This window comes from Xenopus tropicalis, chromosome 8 (assembly GCF_000004195.4).
Source record: "Xenopus tropicalis strain Nigerian chromosome 8, UCB_Xtro_10.0, whole genome shotgun sequence".
In the NCBI taxonomy this organism is placed as follows: Eukaryota; Metazoa; Chordata; class Amphibia; order Anura; family Pipidae; genus Xenopus; species Xenopus tropicalis.
In genome coordinates, this window is record NC_030684.2 from 7,556,177 (window position 1) to 7,574,469 (window position 18,293).

Consider the following 18,293-nt stretch of genomic DNA (forward strand, 5'->3'; position numbering starts at 1 on the left):
GATGTATTTATACTAGATATACCATGACCTGGATGAATGAAAATCTTCATAGTCCTACGTCTTAGAGAATATAACATATTTCCAAACAATGATAACTCTCCACTCAACTACATTTCAAGAAAGAAGCTAGATGTAGATATCTAATTTCTTTGATCCTAAGCCAGGCTACATCTAAGACTAGGTAGAGGAGTCAGCCACTTGGGGCACCTTCATGAGGAAGGTGTAGACCTGAAGCTTCTGCTCCTCCAGATGTGACTTCCCTTCCCCTTGGTGCACTAACTTCTACATAATAACCGGAATGGTATCCATCTAATTTCTTTGATTCTAATCTAGGCTACAACTAAGACTAGGTAGAGGAGGCAGCCACTTGGGGCACCTTCATGAGGAAGGTGTAGGCCTGAAGCCTTCTGCTCCTCCAATTGTGATTTCCCTTCCCCTTGGTGCACTAACTTCTACATAACAACCGGAATGGTACCCACTTGATTATCTAGTATAAGTGAATTTAGTGCAACTGGAATGCTGAAGACATTTCATCCGAGAAGTCATTGAAGACGTTTCATCCGAGAAGCTTCTTCAGTTCAGATAACTAGTACGGGAAGTCCTTGATATATAAACTTTTCAACTAATCCAATCACAATCATGCATTGTAACTCTTCTTTTACTTGGTAATCTTATCAAGGTAACCTCATAGCATTTGCAACCTCTGGGAGTTTCAGTTGTCACCTCTGTGAAGAGTTACAATGCACCACCGTAAAGAGTTTATATACCAGTTAGTTGAACTGAAGGAGCTTCTCAGATAAAAGTGAAATGTCTTCAATGATTATTAAGTCCAGTTGCTCTAGTTTCACTTATACTAGATATACCATGACCTAGATCAGTGATCCCCAACCAATGGCTCGGGGGCAACATGTTGCTCACCAACCCCGTGGATGTTGCTCTCAGTGCCACCAAACCAGGGAGTTATTTTTGAATTCCTGACTTGGTGGCAAGTTTTGGCCAAGATTTACTACCAAATAAAGCCTCCTGTAAGTTGATAGTGTGCATGCAGGCTGTCTAATAGCCAATCACAGCCCTTATTTGGCACCTCCATGAACTTGTATGATGCTTATGTTGCTCTCCAAGTCTTTTTACATTTGACTGTGGCTCACGAGTAAGAAAGGTTGGGGACCCCTGACCTAGATGAATGAAAACCTTCATAGTCATACCCACTTGATTCATTAATGGGGAGTTGGCAGCTAAAAGGAACTTATGTTTGGCCAGTCAAAGCCTTGAGCACTAGAATTATCTATTCTTATTACTGATTCTAACCATCCACTATCTTACTGTTTTCATTTCATAGCATTTACTTTATAACAAAAGTGACGCCAAAATACTGAGCCGTGATCCTGTTATTGATAGGGGGTGAAACGCCAACACTTACTCCTTCAGACTTCTTGTCGGGGAAGATACAAGATTCTCCACCGGCTGTGAAATTACAGAAAACCTTGAACGAGTCTCTAGAGCATCCTTGATTTGGGTCAATCCAATATTCCCCTGGAGTTAAAGAGTAAAGGAGAGACACATTATTCCATTGAAGCCAGGGCTCTTAAGGTTACCGTCTATGGATTTGTTCCTCTCTTGATAAATAGTTTTGGCCTCAAACATAGTTGAAGCTAAAAGGTATTTAGAAAAGGAAACACCTTCTGCTCTTGTTGCAAATATAAGTGCTTCCCTTCTCTTTCCAACTTGCTCTTAATAGTATTCCAAATCCTTCATATTCCATGAGTATGACTACTGCCCCCCCCCCCCATTTGCGTCTCCTAGAATGACCTCCAAACTCTCTCACTTTCACTTGACTTGAGCAAGTATCAGTGATTGAATACATAATGTTGGCCGTATCACACTAATTATGTTCTATGTGACCCCTCTCTTTCATCTTTGCTGGCTTCCAGCTATTTCTTGTCCCGAGAGACACCATCGTTCTACTATGGTGATCCTGATGAACCCTCCTGTCACCTCCTCACTATTAATAAAGCAATCATACACCCACACTAAGGAAAACCTCATTGCCCCTAAGCTGTATTTGACTTTGCCTTGACTTTTCACCATCCCACACTGTAATGTTGATAGAAAACTTCAATTTCTCATTTCCCTTTTCCCTGATCTAGATTCTGCAATGTTCTTTAGCTTTGACAGATTTTGCCTTTCTAATGTAAGCCTCTTTAGATTGCAGGCTTGCCCTGCCTCCTCTGCTTTCTCTTCATAACTAGTCATGTTCAATCTTGTGCCTATTTAGAACACAGGAGATTTGAGCTTTGCCCAGACCTTCACCAAAGAGACTTGTCATGGAACACATCAAGCACCATTCCCCGAGACTGTTCATGTAGCATCCCTTGACCAGATGGTTGACCATCAACTCTATAATACTTGCCCATTTATTTCTAACTCACCATCTGGGAGTTCAGGATGGCACAGAAGCAGGTCCTTGCAAGTCCTTGCTGGGTTCTGCTGATTGCCCAGTGGGTGTTTCATTTGTTCAATTTCCTGTTTTAGGGAGTTGAGAGAACCAAATATTTCCTCCATTCCATCGGCATAGTCCATGTAGTTGTCTGCATTTCCATCGTCCACTACTTGACTTGCATCAATGCTACGTCTTGTCCTCTTTGAGGAATGGATAGGCAGAGGCTGGATCACCTCGCCTGGAGGTCCCTAGAATAGAAATCATCAATAGAAAATCGTTAAGGGCTGTATCAATCATCTTTCGTATATTCGGCTCATCAAAAACATATCTCGGGCCACAAGATAACATTTCGATCAACTACTACATTTTTATGTGGTTTTCTTACTTACTGGAGGACCTGGTGGACCAGGGATTCCAGATTCACCCTTTGGACCAGTTGGACCCTGAAAACAAAGCATAACAACATTAAAGTTCATAAAGTCATATAATGAAGTATCATTTCTCATTTGATATCTGCATCTCAACCCGTCTTCACTTACCGATGAACCTTTAGCACCTTTTGGACCAGGACCACCCTGCAATCGAATAGAAAAAGGTCTTCAATATTCAAAGCAACTTCCTATGTATGAGCCTAACTCTCAGTAACTACAAAAGGCAGTTCTTCTACTTTGTCTGCTCTGCAAGGTACTATATTGTTGTTTAGTAACCAAAATCTTGGGTCAGTTATGGAGTGGTGCAAGGAAATACTTACCGGTAAGCCTGGAGGACCAGGTGGACCAACAGGACCAGATGGACCAAGAATACCCTGAAAGTGATCATAGCAACATCATTATCATTCAAACTAAACAGAAATACTTTCTTTAGAAATGCAAGATATTCTCTAAATACTCGGTTGACGGGCTGGTAGAAGTACGTGGTTAAAAATACCGTTGCCATGGTAAATGCATAAAAAGTTGGGTGTTTTTTTTACTTTTATCCTTGTGTTTGATGTGACATTTAAGGACCATGGCACACACAGCATTTTGATGAATACTAAGTAGGGCTGGAACACACTCTGGATGATTATCGTGTCCCCAGGAACAACAGTGAGAAATACCGGAACTTGTGGTAAGACCCCTGTACATGGCCATTGAACATCTCGGGCAATTTTTAATCAACCTGGGACATATTTACTACAGACAAGTGACTTCAAAATTGGGACTTTGGTGTTCTCCATCATTCAAAGAAGTCTCTTTATGGCTAGAAAATATACAAACCTGTTCTCCTTTAGCACCATGTGGTCCCTGGGGGCCTGGCAAACCACGGTCTCCCTTTTCTCCCTGTTCACCAGGAGGTCCAATGAGACCTATCAAGCCTGGATGACCCTACAGTAACAAAGAAACAGCTTTATGAGATGGTTTTATGAGATGCCTACCAAGAGCAGACCTCAAAGTCAAACATGGAGTAGGTTCTGCCTTTGTATCTACACTTCCTATTGAGTTTCACCAGGAGGTCCAATGAGACCTATCAAGCTTGGATGACCCTACAGTAACAAAGAAACGGCTTTATGAGATGGTTTTATGAGATGCCTACCAAACGTAGACCTCAAAGTCAAACATGGAGTAGGTTCTGCCTTTGTATCTACACTTCCTATTTAGTTTCACCAGGAGGTCCAATGAGACCTATCAAGCCTGGATGACCCTACAGTAACAAAGAAATGGCTTTATGAGATGGTTTTATGAGATGCCTACCAAACGTAGACCTTAAAGTCAAACATGGAGTAGGTTCTGCCTTTGTATCTACACTTCTTATTTAGTTTCACCAGGTGGTTGTACCATCATCTTCAACTTACAAGAACCCACAAGAAACATGTGTCCTAGTGTTAGAGACAGTGGTGGATTAAGAATACAGTATTTACAAAGTGTGGCCTACTCAGCGAGAAAGCCAAGTGTGAGGCACATACCTTTTCTCCTTTTGGACCTGAGTCTCCTTTCAGACCTGGTATACCTGGTGGACCCTGCAATAAATACATGACATTAGCTCAGAATAGGAAATTTGCTCAAGACTTTAATGATAAGTGCAAAGAAAGAACATCATTGTAGGGGATTAATGAGTAGCCATTGATATGGCATTTAGTCCCATGAAGTATTAATGACCCTTAGTGAGAAGAGGGCTGGTCTTAATGTAAACATGGGTTCAATATCTACTGGAGGGAGGGGAGGAGCCATATTCTTGGATTCTGCTCATGGAGGAGGGTTTAGATGTGTCCAAAGCCTTGGGAGGGAATAGTCCCCATTAAAGAAGTGTGTCCTGAGGTAGGAGGACTCTATGGTTTTCAATATCGAGGGGGGGAGTACAGTAAAATGATCACTTTAGGAGCGTTAGAGAGCTGTTGATGGTTCTTACTGATGTTGTAGTTTGTTGGTGTGTATGTACCAGCAATTTATAGACTAGTACAGCGGGTAGTGGGGTTTCCCTTTGGTATCTCCATCTCAGTGGAGCTATGAGTCAATGCCACCATTAGCACTTACTTAAGAGTACTGTATTGTCTTTGACAAATAAGGAAGAAAATATACAGAAAAATGTTCAGGGAACTCTGAGTATCACTCGCGTATTATAAGGGATAATGTACCCCCTACTGTAAATGATAAGGATATTAGCAGTCACTGAGGGGTTCTGTGCCCCCCATATAAAGGCACAAGGCTGCAGGCTGAGTTATACAGGGAACTCTGAGTATCACTCATGTATTATAAGGGATAATGTACCCCCTACTGTAAATGATAAGGATATTAGCAGTCACTGGGGGGTTCTGTGCCCATATAAAGGCACAAGGCTGCAGGCTGAGTTATACAGGGAACTCTGAGTATCACTCATGTATTATAAGGGATAATGTACCCCCTACTGTAAATGATAAGGATATTAGCAGTCACTGAGGGGTTCTGTGCCCATATAAAGGCACAAGGCTGCAGGCTGAGTTATACAGGGAACTCTGAGTATCACTCATGTATTATAAGGGATAATGTACCCCCTACTGTAAATTATAAGGATATTAGCAGTCACTGAGGGGTTCTGTGCCCCCCATATAAAGGCACAAGGCTGCAGGCTGAGTTATACAGGTAACTCTGAGTATCACTCATGTATTATAAGGGATAATGTACCCCCTACTGTAAATTATAAGGGTATTAGAAATCACTGAGGGGTTCTGCACAAGGTGCACATTATTTGTTATTATAAACAAGTTTCAGTGAGTCATGTGACACAAATGACATTACTAGGCACTGTATACAAGGATGTAATTTGCAGCATATTCACGTATTATATAACTATATGAGACAGTGGCACCTTGATTTACTTTATTGCAGTTAAGAAGTTGGTTATCAAGATGGTTAGAAGCAACCTTTGACCATCTGGGTGAATTTGTACAAAATGAGCTTCTGTTTAAGCTTGGGGGGAAGAGTATAATGTTCTGCCCATAGTAAACCAGGTAGAGCTTCTACTGCCATCAAAAACTGTTACATATTTGAACCTTAGTACACTTACCATAGGTCCGGGAGGGCCATCAGGTCCAGGTGAACCAGGGAGACCTTGTTCACCCTACAAAAGAACAGATCAAATTAAGCATACCCCTTTACACACTGTGGATCTGAGCTTAGACAGTCATAAGACTTCAGGGAGCTACTCACAACAGGGCCTGGAATTCCTCGAAGGCCTTCAGGTCCAGGTTTTCCGGGAGGTCCTTGGGGACCAATAGGACCAGTCTTACCAGGAGGTCCTTCCAAACCTGATTCACCCTACAATGAAAGGTAGTCAAATTAGTCACTTTTGTATATTATAGGTATTTAGTGTAATAAAGTATAATCACTTTTGTTTTGTTTGTTTTTTTACCTTTGCTCCTTTTTCTCCTTGACGTCCTTCAGGACCTGTTGGACCAGGAGGACCCTAAAGAAGAACATCTTTGGTGAGACTCAGTATATTGCCAAGACTGTTATCCTTCTAAGATTATTTATAAGATTGCCAACAGAATTGTGTCTTTTCTTGGCGTATAACCCATCATTCTTGGAATTAGTCAGACAAGACTGGGCTACGTATAACGTTCTACATCAAGAGCTTGAAGAGTAATACGTAGATGTTTTACATTGAAAGCCCTATCTCTACACATTCTATTATCCCTCTCCCAACATCCCCACAACAAAAAGCAAGAGAGGACTCTTGAATGCAACCAAGGAGCTTGTTCAAGCTATTAGACATACTCGGGAATGCATTAATGAACCACTTGGAAGATGAAGTGGCGAAAACTTGTCATTGGAGGAATGTTCTCAGCCCCTACTGAGCCTCTACTGACTTGGCTTCTGGATGGCATCAGGGATCTGCTTAGTTCATCTTTGACACTAAATAATAGTACAGGTATGAGACCTGTTATCCAGAATGCTCGGGACCTGGGGTTTTCCGGATCCATAATTTGGATCTTCATAACTTAAGTCTGCTAAAAATCATTTAAATACTGAATAAACCCAATAGGGCTGTTCTGCCCCCAATAAGGGGTAATTATATCTTAGTTGGGATCAAGTACAGGTACTGTTTTATTATTACAGAGAAAAGGGAATCATTTAACCATTAAATAAACCCAATAGGGCTGTTCTGCCCCCAATAAGGGGTAATTATATCTTAGTTGGGATCAAGTACAGGTACTGTTTTATTATTACAGAGAAAAGGGAATCATTTAACCATGAAATAAACCCAATAGGGCTGTTCTGCCCCAATAAGGGGTAATTATATCTTAGTTGGGATCAAATACAGGTACTGTTTTATTATTACAGAGAAAAGGGAATCATTTAGCCATGAAATAAACCCAATAGGGCTGTTCTGCCCCCAATAAGGGGTAATTATATCTTAGTTGGGATCAAGTACAGGTACTGTTTTATTATTACAGAGAAAAGGGAATCATTTAACCATTAAATAAACCCAATAGGGCTGTTCTGCCCCAATAAGGGGTAATTATATCTTAGTTGGGATCAAGTACAGGTACTGTTTTATTATTACAGAGAAAAGGGAAATCATTTTTAAAAATTAGAATTATTTGCTTATAATGGAGTCTAAGGGAGACGGCCTTTCCGTAATTTGGAACTTTCTGGATAAGGGGTTTCCGGATAAGCGGTCCCATACCTGTATAATAAAGTGTGTTTTCCTCTTCCTCCTACCCTACCATTGGTATATTCCTTCCCATCTACACGGATACAGCTCGATAGTCCTCCGTCCTTTCTGCACCATGGGTTGACTGTTTCTCCTCCCTAAGTTGCCTGTGTCTCTCCAGTATGGGTACTCTCTGCCCTTATAGGTCCTAGATGCATTTAGCACCTTGTCACATCCACTACCAAAAAGCATCTATTTACCCTGCTCTGGAAGTATCTCTCGCTAACTTTTTACTCCCTTCCACAGTGTTCCATTCCTTCTTTTATAGCATCTCCAGTATAGGTTATTAGTCTCTTCTCCATCTTCTGTTTATCTTCTGCTAACTGCCAACACTTGGATATATCTGTTCCCCATCTCCCAGTGCTCTCTTTCAGGATTGTTATATAATAGTCACAGTTGCCCTTTATAGGTCTGCTTTTCCCCAGGCTCAGATACCCTTTTGTACCTTTGCCCATGCCCTCACACTAGATTCTTCCAGAACAATACCCTATGAAGGCGACTACTATTACCATATGCCAGTGACACAGTAGATAAGGGGTTACATACCCTCTTTCCAGGTGGTCCTGAAGGCCCAGGCTCTCCAGTAGGACCTGGTGACCCCTTGAAACAAAAGAAAGAACTAGTCATATATGTCCACTAGGGTTAAACACAAAACCTAATACCTGATAACTAATCAACACTTACTGGCTGTCCAGATTCACCGTCCTCTCCCTTATCACCAGGTGGACCATCTTGACCCTGAAGGTGGAATGAAAGGAAATATTTAACCATATCTTCACACATTTTCATTCTTTCAAGCATTACCAAGTAAATATTAGCTCCGTATGGAATAGACAAGTCATCTCCTAGAGTCCATCCCCCAGAATAACATTGCAAATGCAATAGAAAAAGTCTTTTTAAGGGCCCACTCATCAGTTTATCAAAAAAAGAGAGTGTTTGATAAGGTCATTGATTGGGCTGAAGAACTAGATAGAGATGTGTATGCTAAATCCCTGGGCGACCATACAAGTAGGTCTTTATACTTACTGCAGGACCAGATTCTCCAGGAGGACCAGGATCACCAGGAAATCCAACTGGGCCCTAAAATATAAGGATTCCAAGTTACATTAATAAGGCATGGGGCAAGTTTTAGCAAATAGTACCACCAGTGTATCTCTATTAAGTCACAGGAAAATAGGAGTAGAGAGGTACTTACAGGGCTACCTTTTGGACCATCATCACCTGGAGGACCTTTAGGACCTGGAGGGCCAGAAGTTCCTTGAAGACCCGCTTCTCCCTTTTCACCTCTTTCACCTTTAGGGCCCTATTGACATATAAAACCAAACAAAATGATAAACATATAACTGATAGTGGTAAACAAATGCCGAACAGTGTACCTGCAAGCATACACTAGATCCATTTATATACACGTTCATGGGTATCATAGCTTTTTTTGGTCTATTCCTTAATCATTCCCCACCCCCTCACCCCTTAAGTGGCTTCTTCTCCAGTGTAAACAATCCTAGCTTGTCCAGCCTTTTGTCATAATGAAGATCTATTTCCTTTATCAGCCTAGAAGCTCTTCTAGAGAGAAGAAGAGATACTCAGCTGATAAAGGGTATCAAAGATCTTCATTAAGGTGGCCATTAATGAGCAGAGTCCTTTAGACCAATTTGAGAGCTTATCTGCCCATGTATGGGTACCCCCAACGGGCCTCCCTGATCGATATCTGTCCAAAATGTCATCCAGGTTTCGATCGGGGACTGCTTCAGCTCATTGATGTGGTCCTCAGTCTAGGGCCAAACAATCAAATTAGCCCAATATCACCCACCCAAGGTAGGCATTTTGGGGAAAGATTAGGGAATCTAAAGGGTGGGGGCTTCTGTATACTTTAATTGTACACCAGTACAATAGAGGTGGGTGGAAAAAGGTATTCATAGTTCAGTCGTACATAGCTACAATGGAGTATGTGGTGCCCTATGGTAGTACCATAGAGTTGTCTTACCGGTGGTCCAAGTTCACCAGGAAGACCAGGTTCCCCAGACTCTCCAGGGTCACCCTAGAAAAGAATGAAAGGTTACATGTAGCAGCTTTCCAATCGCAGCCTTAATGGCTGAAGCCCATTGATACAAGCAAAAATACACTACCTTCTCTCCTACAGGACCAGGGTTGCCAATTCCTCCAGGAGGACCTTGTGGGCCATCAGCTCCAGGGGAGCCAGAAGGACCTCTAGGACCAGGGGGACCAGGAGGACCCTAAATATAAAAGGAACCAATCAAATGTTTCATAGTACAATAATATATGTATTGGTATCTAATCTCAATATGTTATGTTTAAACCTTTCTCTTTGGTTCTACCACTGGCTGTATAACGGAATGTAGACCCTGTAGACGTAGGAGGGGAGGGTCTACTTCATATAAATGGGGGTCTGCAATTTTTCTCCTCACCCACAACATGAAATCATGGGTTACTTTATAAATACTTGTTAGAATAAATAATGTTTAGACTTTTTTCATTGAAAGGGAGGATGGTGCTCAGATCTCCATGGCCATGACCTGACTCTCCACCCTGCCTTGCCTAGTCACTGCATTGCACCTTATTATATTTCCAAGGCTGGTTGGGATGGGTATATGTAGGAAAGTAAAAACCAGGAGATAAAAGCCTTCCTGCCTGATGATGAATCTCTATCACTTCTATTGTAAAGCAATTGGATGGACAATATCTTTTAATTGCTTGTCTATTACTTTTTTTTCCCCTTACATCAGCACAATGGAACTTTAATAGAGCAATTCTGCTGCGTCTGTATCTAATTCCTTTTTAACCCAAATTAGCAGGGAAAAAAAAAAATATCCATTTCTTCTTAATGTGTGTGCACTCTGAGCGCGACGCATTTATTTGGATTTAATAGGCCCGCGTGACACATTTATACAGTGGAAGTAATGCCTCAGTGGGTACTTAAATGGCATTAAAATATCGATGTGCGTTGCCGGCCAGAGGGAAGATCCTTCAGGTGGTGTTTATTTTGATGGCTTAAATATGTCACAATTACATAACTGGGTTACATGGCCCTACGTAGGCTTTAGATCTCCTTCCTCCTAAACTGATGTTGCCATTTTATCCTAAAATGGTTTTGTTGATATGTGAAAAAAACAAGCGTTATTCCAACATTTATTGAATTATATTACTCATTTAGTCTCATCTAGTCTAATTATTAATCAACAAGAGGGGTTCTACTCTACTAGTAGCTTTTTCAGGCTAAACCCCCCCCCCCCTCCATAGAGGTCCAAGTCAGGTCCAAGTTGCAGATCCATGAAAACACAGCAGGAATATCTAGGACAGCAAACGCTGTTCACCCCAAACTAGATGATCGTCTATATGAGCCACCAGTAGTATCTAGGGGTGCATTTCCTTCAATTCTCTCCTATTTGGCTTCAAGCTGGGCACCTACTCAGGCACTGCTCTCCACCACCTCACTTTGGGTACCACTGCTCCATACTTGATACAAATAAGTGTTTTAGTAAATGGATATTATACAAACTAATACAGCAGCAACCACCAACTAGATGCTCATTATATCAATCAAGAACATCTAAAGTACCTACCATCTGACCAACGTCTCCGGTTTCTCCCTTCTCACCAGGTGGTCCAGGTAAACCCTACAGAGAAGATAATTAAGTCATATGGGACATTTTGTAGCAGAAAGAAACCACTGTCCTCTCTTAGGAGGGAGATGAGATGTAAACAGAGTAAACACAACTGTGTCCAACTGACTTTTTCACAAAGCATCTGTGTATGATTCTCTGAGAAGTGTTAAGGTCCCCATACACGGGTCGATTCTAGCTGCCGATATCGTTCCCTTAGACTGATTCGGCAGCTAATCGGCCCATGTATGGGCACTACCGATGGGCCTGCCCGACCGATATCTGGCCTGAAATTGGCCAGATATCGATCGGGCAGGTTAAAAAATCTAGTTAAAAAATTTGATTGTTTGGCCCTGGGGCCAAACGATTGAATTATAATGACGGGTATAGGCAAAGTCGGTCCGGGGACTGCATCAACGAGCCGATGCGGTCCACGGACCGACTTTGCCTATACCCGTCATTATAATTCGATCGTTTGGCCCCAGGGCCAAACGATCGAATTAGCCTGAATTCTCCTGATATCGCCCACCCATAGGTGGGGGATATCGGGAGAAGATCCGCTCGCTTGGTGACATCGCCAAGGTGTATGGGCACCTTTAGTCACAATGGTCATGAATTTACTTCTGAGCTGTCCAACCTTGTAATGTAGTGAACCAATGGCAGAGGTTTAAGAGTATTAAAACAATGATATCTTGTCAGTTGCCAAAAGGCTGGGCCCATATACTCCTTATATGAGGGTCAACAGTTGAGAAGACCTGGTGACACTGGGCACTCTCAGCCCTATTGATGACGACACAGCTCTGATAGAGGTAATAATAGGTTTGGGTATGAGTAATATTAGGTTTTGGCACGTTAGACCTGAATATATTACTGTAATAGTTTAGAAACATTAGGGCATTATCAAATGCTCATGATGACATGATAGTTCTAGCAGTACATGTCCTCTATGACAACACAAGGGAGGTGTGGAGATATAAATGTATGTGGGTTTAGAAACATTGGCTATGTTTGTAGGCATCACCTGCAGTCCAACAGGTCCTGGTGGTCCAGCAAAACCTCTAGGTCCTTCATCACCTTTTTGTCCAAAAAGACCTTGTTGACCCCTGGGGCCTGGCTCTCCATCAGATCCCTACAATGACATGGAGTTAATAGGAGGAGTTAAATAATAACCATAGGAACATATTCTTACCAGCAATGCAAAGTTAACCATTTACTTACTGATGGGCCAGGCTGACCAATGGGACCTTGTGGGCCAGGTGGACCTGGGGGACCCTGGAGATAGAGAAAGATGTTAAAGATATTGAAAAGACAATATACAAAATAAACTAAATGCAATTGCCATTGGATACACCAGATACCTGCTCTCCTTTATCTCCTCTGTTTCCTTTTTGCCCAGGCTCTCCGATTTCACCCTGTTCAAAAATAAGAGAGAGACAATCATCAGGGTGGTTCCTAATATGTTTTGTCCAGGATGTATCATTTGTGCAACATCAGCACCATGTTCTAGATCAGAGATCTTTAAATACTCAGTAATAAAGAAAATTAGTCACCTTATCACCATCTTCACCAGGTGGCCCTACAGGTCCAGCTGGGCCTGGAAGTCCAACGGGGCCTTGGATACCATCACGTCCAGCAGGTCCCTGGGGACCTTTCTCACCCTGTAAAGGAAATGAAATATATAGATGAAGTTCTCAAGAAACCCCAAAAACTGGGCACGGGCCAGTCCATCAATGACTTTCAATGTCAGATCGTGGGTCAAGTTTTAAAGATAAACTACAAGTTATGGTTTGGGAGGTTAGCAGTCCAGCTCCCCCATTAAGGCATACTGTATTTACTATATACTGTATTTCGACCACAATCATCAAGCAAATCAGGCTATTTGAAACTGGTACCATTCTCTGTCAAGGCAACCAAATTATTTACTCAACTAGGGTTGGACACAATTGGCCACCAGTTGAAGAAGCACATTTCTGGGTCAATTGATGACCCTATACATGAAGCTAACTGGGCCCCACACATAAACCAATGATCAGATAGATTTTTAAGAAAAATAGATAACTAGTAAGCCCATTTTCATGTGTCGTCCATGGTTGTGCCTCATCAATTAAGGATGGACCTTCTCCTTAAGGTATTAGGTTGCGTCTTTTCATTCTATTTCCCTGCTTTGGGCCAATTGAATTGCTGACTCTGCTTCTGCATTTCCAATGACCAATGTATGGATTTCTTACACTAGATCAATCTAGCATTTATCTCTTTCTTTATGATTGATGTCTTCTTCTGCAACGTCTACCCAGTCATGCAAACAATAGGTAAAAATAATGCACCATGGAAAAAATTCACATTATTTCCCCTTCTGCATTGGTAAATGGCAAATAAAATCCCCTTGCCCTAAATTACACTGCAGCACCAGAGATCACACAATGGCATTTATGGCACAGTTGTCGTATTTGTTCCACAAACAAGCGCCTGTTATACGTCCTCTCATTGTTAAAGCTATGAATGGCGATGTGGTGAATGTTCAAGGTGCATAATAAATCCTGGGAGCCCGGGCGTCGAACGGCCATAAATAATGTAAATAGCACTTTTCATTTGACATAAAATGTACTCTCCATGCACCCTACAGCCACAGCTTTATGAAGTTGTTTTCCTGGCCTCTGGTCCGGCGTCTTTTTTAATCCGCCGACGTAAGCGAAAAATTCAGCGATGGAAAAAAAGCACCTTAAATAACTAGAATCAATCAACATTAATGTCCTGATTCAATTGAAATTCACTTCTGCCTGTAGCGTGTCCCCGCGGAATACATACAGCGTTTGAAATATCGGAGGCGTTTAGATTTACACGGGATGAGAAAGAGCTTTTTTGTAGATAGGTAGAGATTGCCGGGGCTTTTATTCCTAAATAGACTGGGATAGAAAAACACTTCTGAATATGTTTGCCTGGTTCATTAGTTAAACCTTTTATCATGATTGACTTCCTGAGACAGACATGGACCTTACTGGTGTTCATAAATATGATTAGATTGGCAAATGTAGGCAATGTTTCGCCTTTCAAGGGAATACATAAACTATCGGGGAGTGGTGTTTATTCTACACAGTATATAGACTCCTCATAATCACAAATAAACTCCAGAGGAACGACCAATCATTGCTCGAGAACACCAAACCTAAATTCTGGACAAAAGTCCAACCAATAAAAGGTCCCTCAATCCCAGTGGAAGAGTCGGGGAGCGGCCTTTATTCTACGCAGTATAAAGACTCCCCATAATTACAAATAAACTCCAGAGGAATGACCAATCATTGGCCGAGAGTACCAAACCTAAATTCTTGCCAAATGTCCAATCATTAGTTGGGAAAACTGGGGAAGGGGAGCAGAAAATTCTGGTTTTCCTTTTCCAGTTTTTTCGAACTTGTGATAAAAATAAAAGGTCCCTCAATCCCAGTGGTAGAGTTGGGGAGCGGCGTTTATTCTACACAGTATATAGACTCCCCATAATCACAAATAAACTCCAGAGGAACGACCAATCATGGGTCGAGAGTGCCAAACCTAAATTCTGGCCAAATGTCCAACTGTTAGTTGGGAAAACTGGGGAAGGGGAGCTGGTTTTCCTTCTCCAGTTTCTTCGAACTTGTGATAAAAATAAAAGGTCCCTCAATCCCAGTGGTAGAGTCGGGGAGCGGCGTTTATTCTACACAGTATAAAGACTCCCCAAAATCACAAATAAACTCCAGAGGAATGACCAATCATTGGTTGAGAGTGCCAAACCTAAATTCTGGCCAAATGTCCAACCATTAGTTGGGAAAACTGGGGAAGGGGAGCAGAAAATTCTCAATGAAATGCTGGTTTTCCTTTTCCAGTTTTTCGAGCTTGTAATAAAAATAAAAGGTCCCTCAATCCCAGTGGCAGAGTCGGGGAGCGGCATTTATTCTACACAGTATAAAGACTCCCCATAATCACAATTAACTCCAGAGGAACGACCAATCATTGGTCGAGAGTACCAAACCTAAATTCTGGCCAAATGTCCAACCATTAGTTGGGAAAACTGGGGAAGGGGAGTAGAAAATTCTGGTTTTCCTTTTCCCGTTTTTTCGAACTTGTGATAAAAATAAAAGGTCCCCCAATCCCAGTGGTAGAGTTGGGGAGCGGCGTTTATTCTATGCAGTATAAAGACTCCCCATAATCACAAATAAACTCCAGAGGAATGACAAATCATTGGTCGAGAGTACCAAACCTAAATTCTGGCCAAATGTCCAACTGTTAGTTGGGAAAACTGGGGAAGGGGAGCTGGTTTTCCTTCTCCAGTTTCTTCGAGCTTGTGATAAAAATAAAAGGTCCCTCAATCCCAGTGGTGGAGTCGGGGAGCGGCGTTTATTCTACACAGTATATAGTCTCCCCATAATCAGAAATAAACTCCAGAGAAACGACCAATCATTGGTTGAGAGTACCAAACCTACATTTTGGCCAAATGTCCAACTGTTAGTTGGGAAAACTGGGGAAGGGGAGCTGGTTTTCCTTCTCCAGTTTCTTCGAACTTGTGATAAAAATAAAAGGTCCCTTAATCCCAGTGGTGGAGTCGGAGAGCGGCGTTTATTCTACACAGTATATAGTCTCCCCATAATCAGAAATAAACTCCAGAGGAACGACCAATCATTGCTCGAGAGTACCAAACCTACATTTTGGCCAAATGTCCAACCATTAGTTGGGAAAACTGGGGAAGAGGGGCAGAAAATTCTCAATGAAATGCTGGTTTTCCTTTTCTGTTTTTTTCGAACTTGTGATAAAAATAAAAGGTCCCTCAATACCAGTGGACGAGTCGGGGAGCGGCGTTTATTCTACACAGTATATAGACTCCCCATAATCACAATTAACTCCAGAGGAACGACCAATCATTGGTCGAGAGCACCAAACCTAAATTCTGGCCAAATGTCCAACCATTAGTTGGGAAAACTGGGGAACGGGAGCAGAAAATTCTGGTTTTCCTTTTCCAGTTTTTTCGAACTTGTGATAAAAATAAAAGGTCCCTCAATCCCAGCGGTAGAGTCTGACACTCAATGATTGTAACCAGTGCTGCAAAACCTTTTTAATATTCAGATAATTGATTGACTGCAACGTTCTGTCACATTCAATGAAGGCATATTGCAGTGAGCCGAGCCGTTTGTTCTGGAAGTACGAGCAGATGTAATAGGACATGTGGTTAATGTCTCGGCAGATTCCATAGCTGAGTAGAAGGTTCTATAAACCCAGGTTAAAAGGGTCTTGAGCTTACAAAGCTCCCTATTAAAAGGGTCACAACCGAGCAGATAAAGTATATGGAATGAAACGAATGAAAAGTACAGAGATTGGTTGCTCCCTTGAGTCTCAGGGCCAGCCAAGATGGTTTTATAGCAGAAACCTCTATTTGTTTCATAAGGACTCCGTCTAGTAGCCATTGTGTGAGAGCCAGGATGTCAGGATACAGACTTTAATGTAGCCCAGTTAGTTACAGCAACAACCATTGCCATGTTTTGTACCAAGTATTGCCTTGGTCTAGCCATTTAACCTAGTAACCCGGAAAGTTGGGGCATTTAGGGCAAACTGAAGACTTTACTCCCCCCTCTTTCTCATTTCTACTCTAGATTAAGGGCAAAATGCACATGTGATACTTACTGGTGTACCCTTCTCGCCGGCAGGTCCTGGTGGCCCCTGAGGGCCAGGTCTTCCAGGCAGTCCAATAGGTCCGGCTGGACCCGCAGCTCCTCTTTCACCGGGGGAACCCTGAAATGAGAACAAAGTTTTCAATAAACTGCTGAAACACTTGCTCCTGACATTTATATCCAAATAATTCAGGACCATTCTGTATGTGGACATGTTGAAGAACTTTCTCCTCAACAAGGTACCTAACAAATATATCAGGCTTACGTTTCCTGCAGTATTAACTTCATGGTGGACAATTAAGGGAATTTCTTCATACTGTGCAAATATATATATAGTGGTGCTTGAATGTTTGTAAAAATGTCTATATTTTGTATGAATGTGACCTAAACCATCATCTGCTCTTCAAATAAGTTCTAAAGGTAGATAAAGAAATCCTAGTTAAACAAATTGGTCATGTATTTATTGATAAATGATCCAATATACTGTCTGTATGTGGCAAAAGTAAGTGAATGGGGCTCTCAGTATTTGGTGTGACCCCCCTGTGCAACTAAACGTTTGTAGTAACTGTGGATTAGTCCTGCACATTGACTTGACATCGAGAAATTTTAGTCCATTCCTCCAAACAGAACGGCTTCAGCTCTTGGATGTTGGTGGGTTTCCTCACATGAAGGTCTCTCCACAACATTTCAATTGGATTAAGGTCAGGACTTTGACTTGGCCATTCCAGAACATTCACTTTATTCTTCTGTAACCATTCTTTGGTAGAACGACTTGTGTGTTTAGGGTGGATGTCTCGCTGCATGACCCACTGTCTCTTGAGAATCAGTTCACGGACAGATGTCTTGACATTTTCCTTTAGAATTCTCTGGTAGAGTTCGGAATTAATTGTTCCATCAATGATGGCAAGCCACCCAGGCCCAGATGCAACAGGCCCAGTCCATAACACTCCCACCACCATGTTTCACAGATACAGGGATAAGGTTCTTATGCTGGAATGCAGTGTTTATCTTTCTCTAAATGGAACGCTCCTCATTTAAGCCAAAAAGTTCTATTTTGGCTTCATCTGTCCACAAAGCATTCTTCCAGTCTCCTTCTGGTTTATCCACATGATCTTTAGCAAAGTGTAGATGGTCAGCAATATTTTGGGGGGAGAGCTTTGGCTTCCTCCTTGCTACCCTGCCATACACCCCATTGCTGTTCATGAACATCAACTTTGGCCAATGTGAGACAGGTCTTCAACTGCTTAGGCGTTACCCTGGTTTCCTTTGTAACATCTCGGACTATTAGACGCCTTGCAGTTGGAGTTATCTTTGATGGTCCACCACTTCTGGGTAGGGTAACAATAGTCGTGAATTTCCTCCATTAGTACACAATCTGTCTGACTGTCGTTGGTGGAGTTCAGAGATAGTCCTGTAACCTTTTCCAGCTTTATG

General features: G+C 42.0%; 1 protein-coding gene across 3 annotated transcripts in view; it reads right to left on the reverse strand.

The window, feature by feature from the left end:
* The window catches only part of col5a1 (collagen, type V, alpha 1), a 142,307-nt gene that overhangs the window by 11,695 nt on the left and 112,319 nt on the right, over window positions 1-18,293 (reverse strand). For 2 of the 3 annotated variants that reach the window (XM_012969175.3, XM_004916645.4), the window contains exons 42-63: window positions 16,873-16,980; window positions 12,780-12,887; window positions 12,588-12,641; window positions 12,448-12,501; window positions 12,251-12,358; window positions 11,191-11,244; window positions 9,736-9,843; window positions 9,594-9,647; window positions 8,805-8,912; window positions 8,636-8,689; window positions 8,294-8,347; window positions 8,156-8,209; window positions 6,305-6,358; window positions 6,103-6,210; window positions 5,960-6,013; window positions 4,383-4,436; window positions 3,697-3,804; window positions 3,192-3,245; window positions 2,980-3,015; window positions 2,830-2,883; window positions 2,430-2,688; window positions 1,421-1,533 (exon numbers count right to left, since the gene is read on the reverse strand). In XM_012969175.3, coding sequence (XP_012824629.1) covers window positions 1,421-1,533; window positions 2,430-2,688; window positions 2,830-2,883; window positions 2,980-3,015; window positions 3,192-3,245; window positions 3,697-3,804; window positions 4,383-4,436; window positions 5,960-6,013; window positions 6,103-6,210; window positions 6,305-6,358; window positions 8,156-8,209; window positions 8,294-8,347; window positions 8,636-8,689; window positions 8,805-8,912; window positions 9,594-9,647; window positions 9,736-9,843; window positions 11,191-11,244; window positions 12,251-12,358; window positions 12,448-12,501; window positions 12,588-12,641; window positions 12,780-12,887; window positions 16,873-16,980 — 1,812 coding nt within the window. Of the gene's footprint in view, window positions 1-1,420; window positions 1,534-2,429; window positions 2,689-2,829; window positions 2,884-2,979; window positions 3,016-3,191; window positions 3,246-3,696; window positions 3,805-4,054; window positions 4,121-4,382; window positions 4,437-5,959; window positions 6,014-6,102; window positions 6,211-6,304; window positions 6,359-8,155; window positions 8,210-8,293; window positions 8,348-8,635; window positions 8,690-8,804; window positions 8,913-9,593; window positions 9,648-9,735; window positions 9,844-11,190; window positions 11,245-12,250; window positions 12,359-12,447; window positions 12,502-12,587; window positions 12,642-12,779; window positions 12,888-16,872; window positions 16,981-18,293 lie in introns of those variants that run through there. The other variant, XM_012969176.3, reaches the window with a different exon arrangement.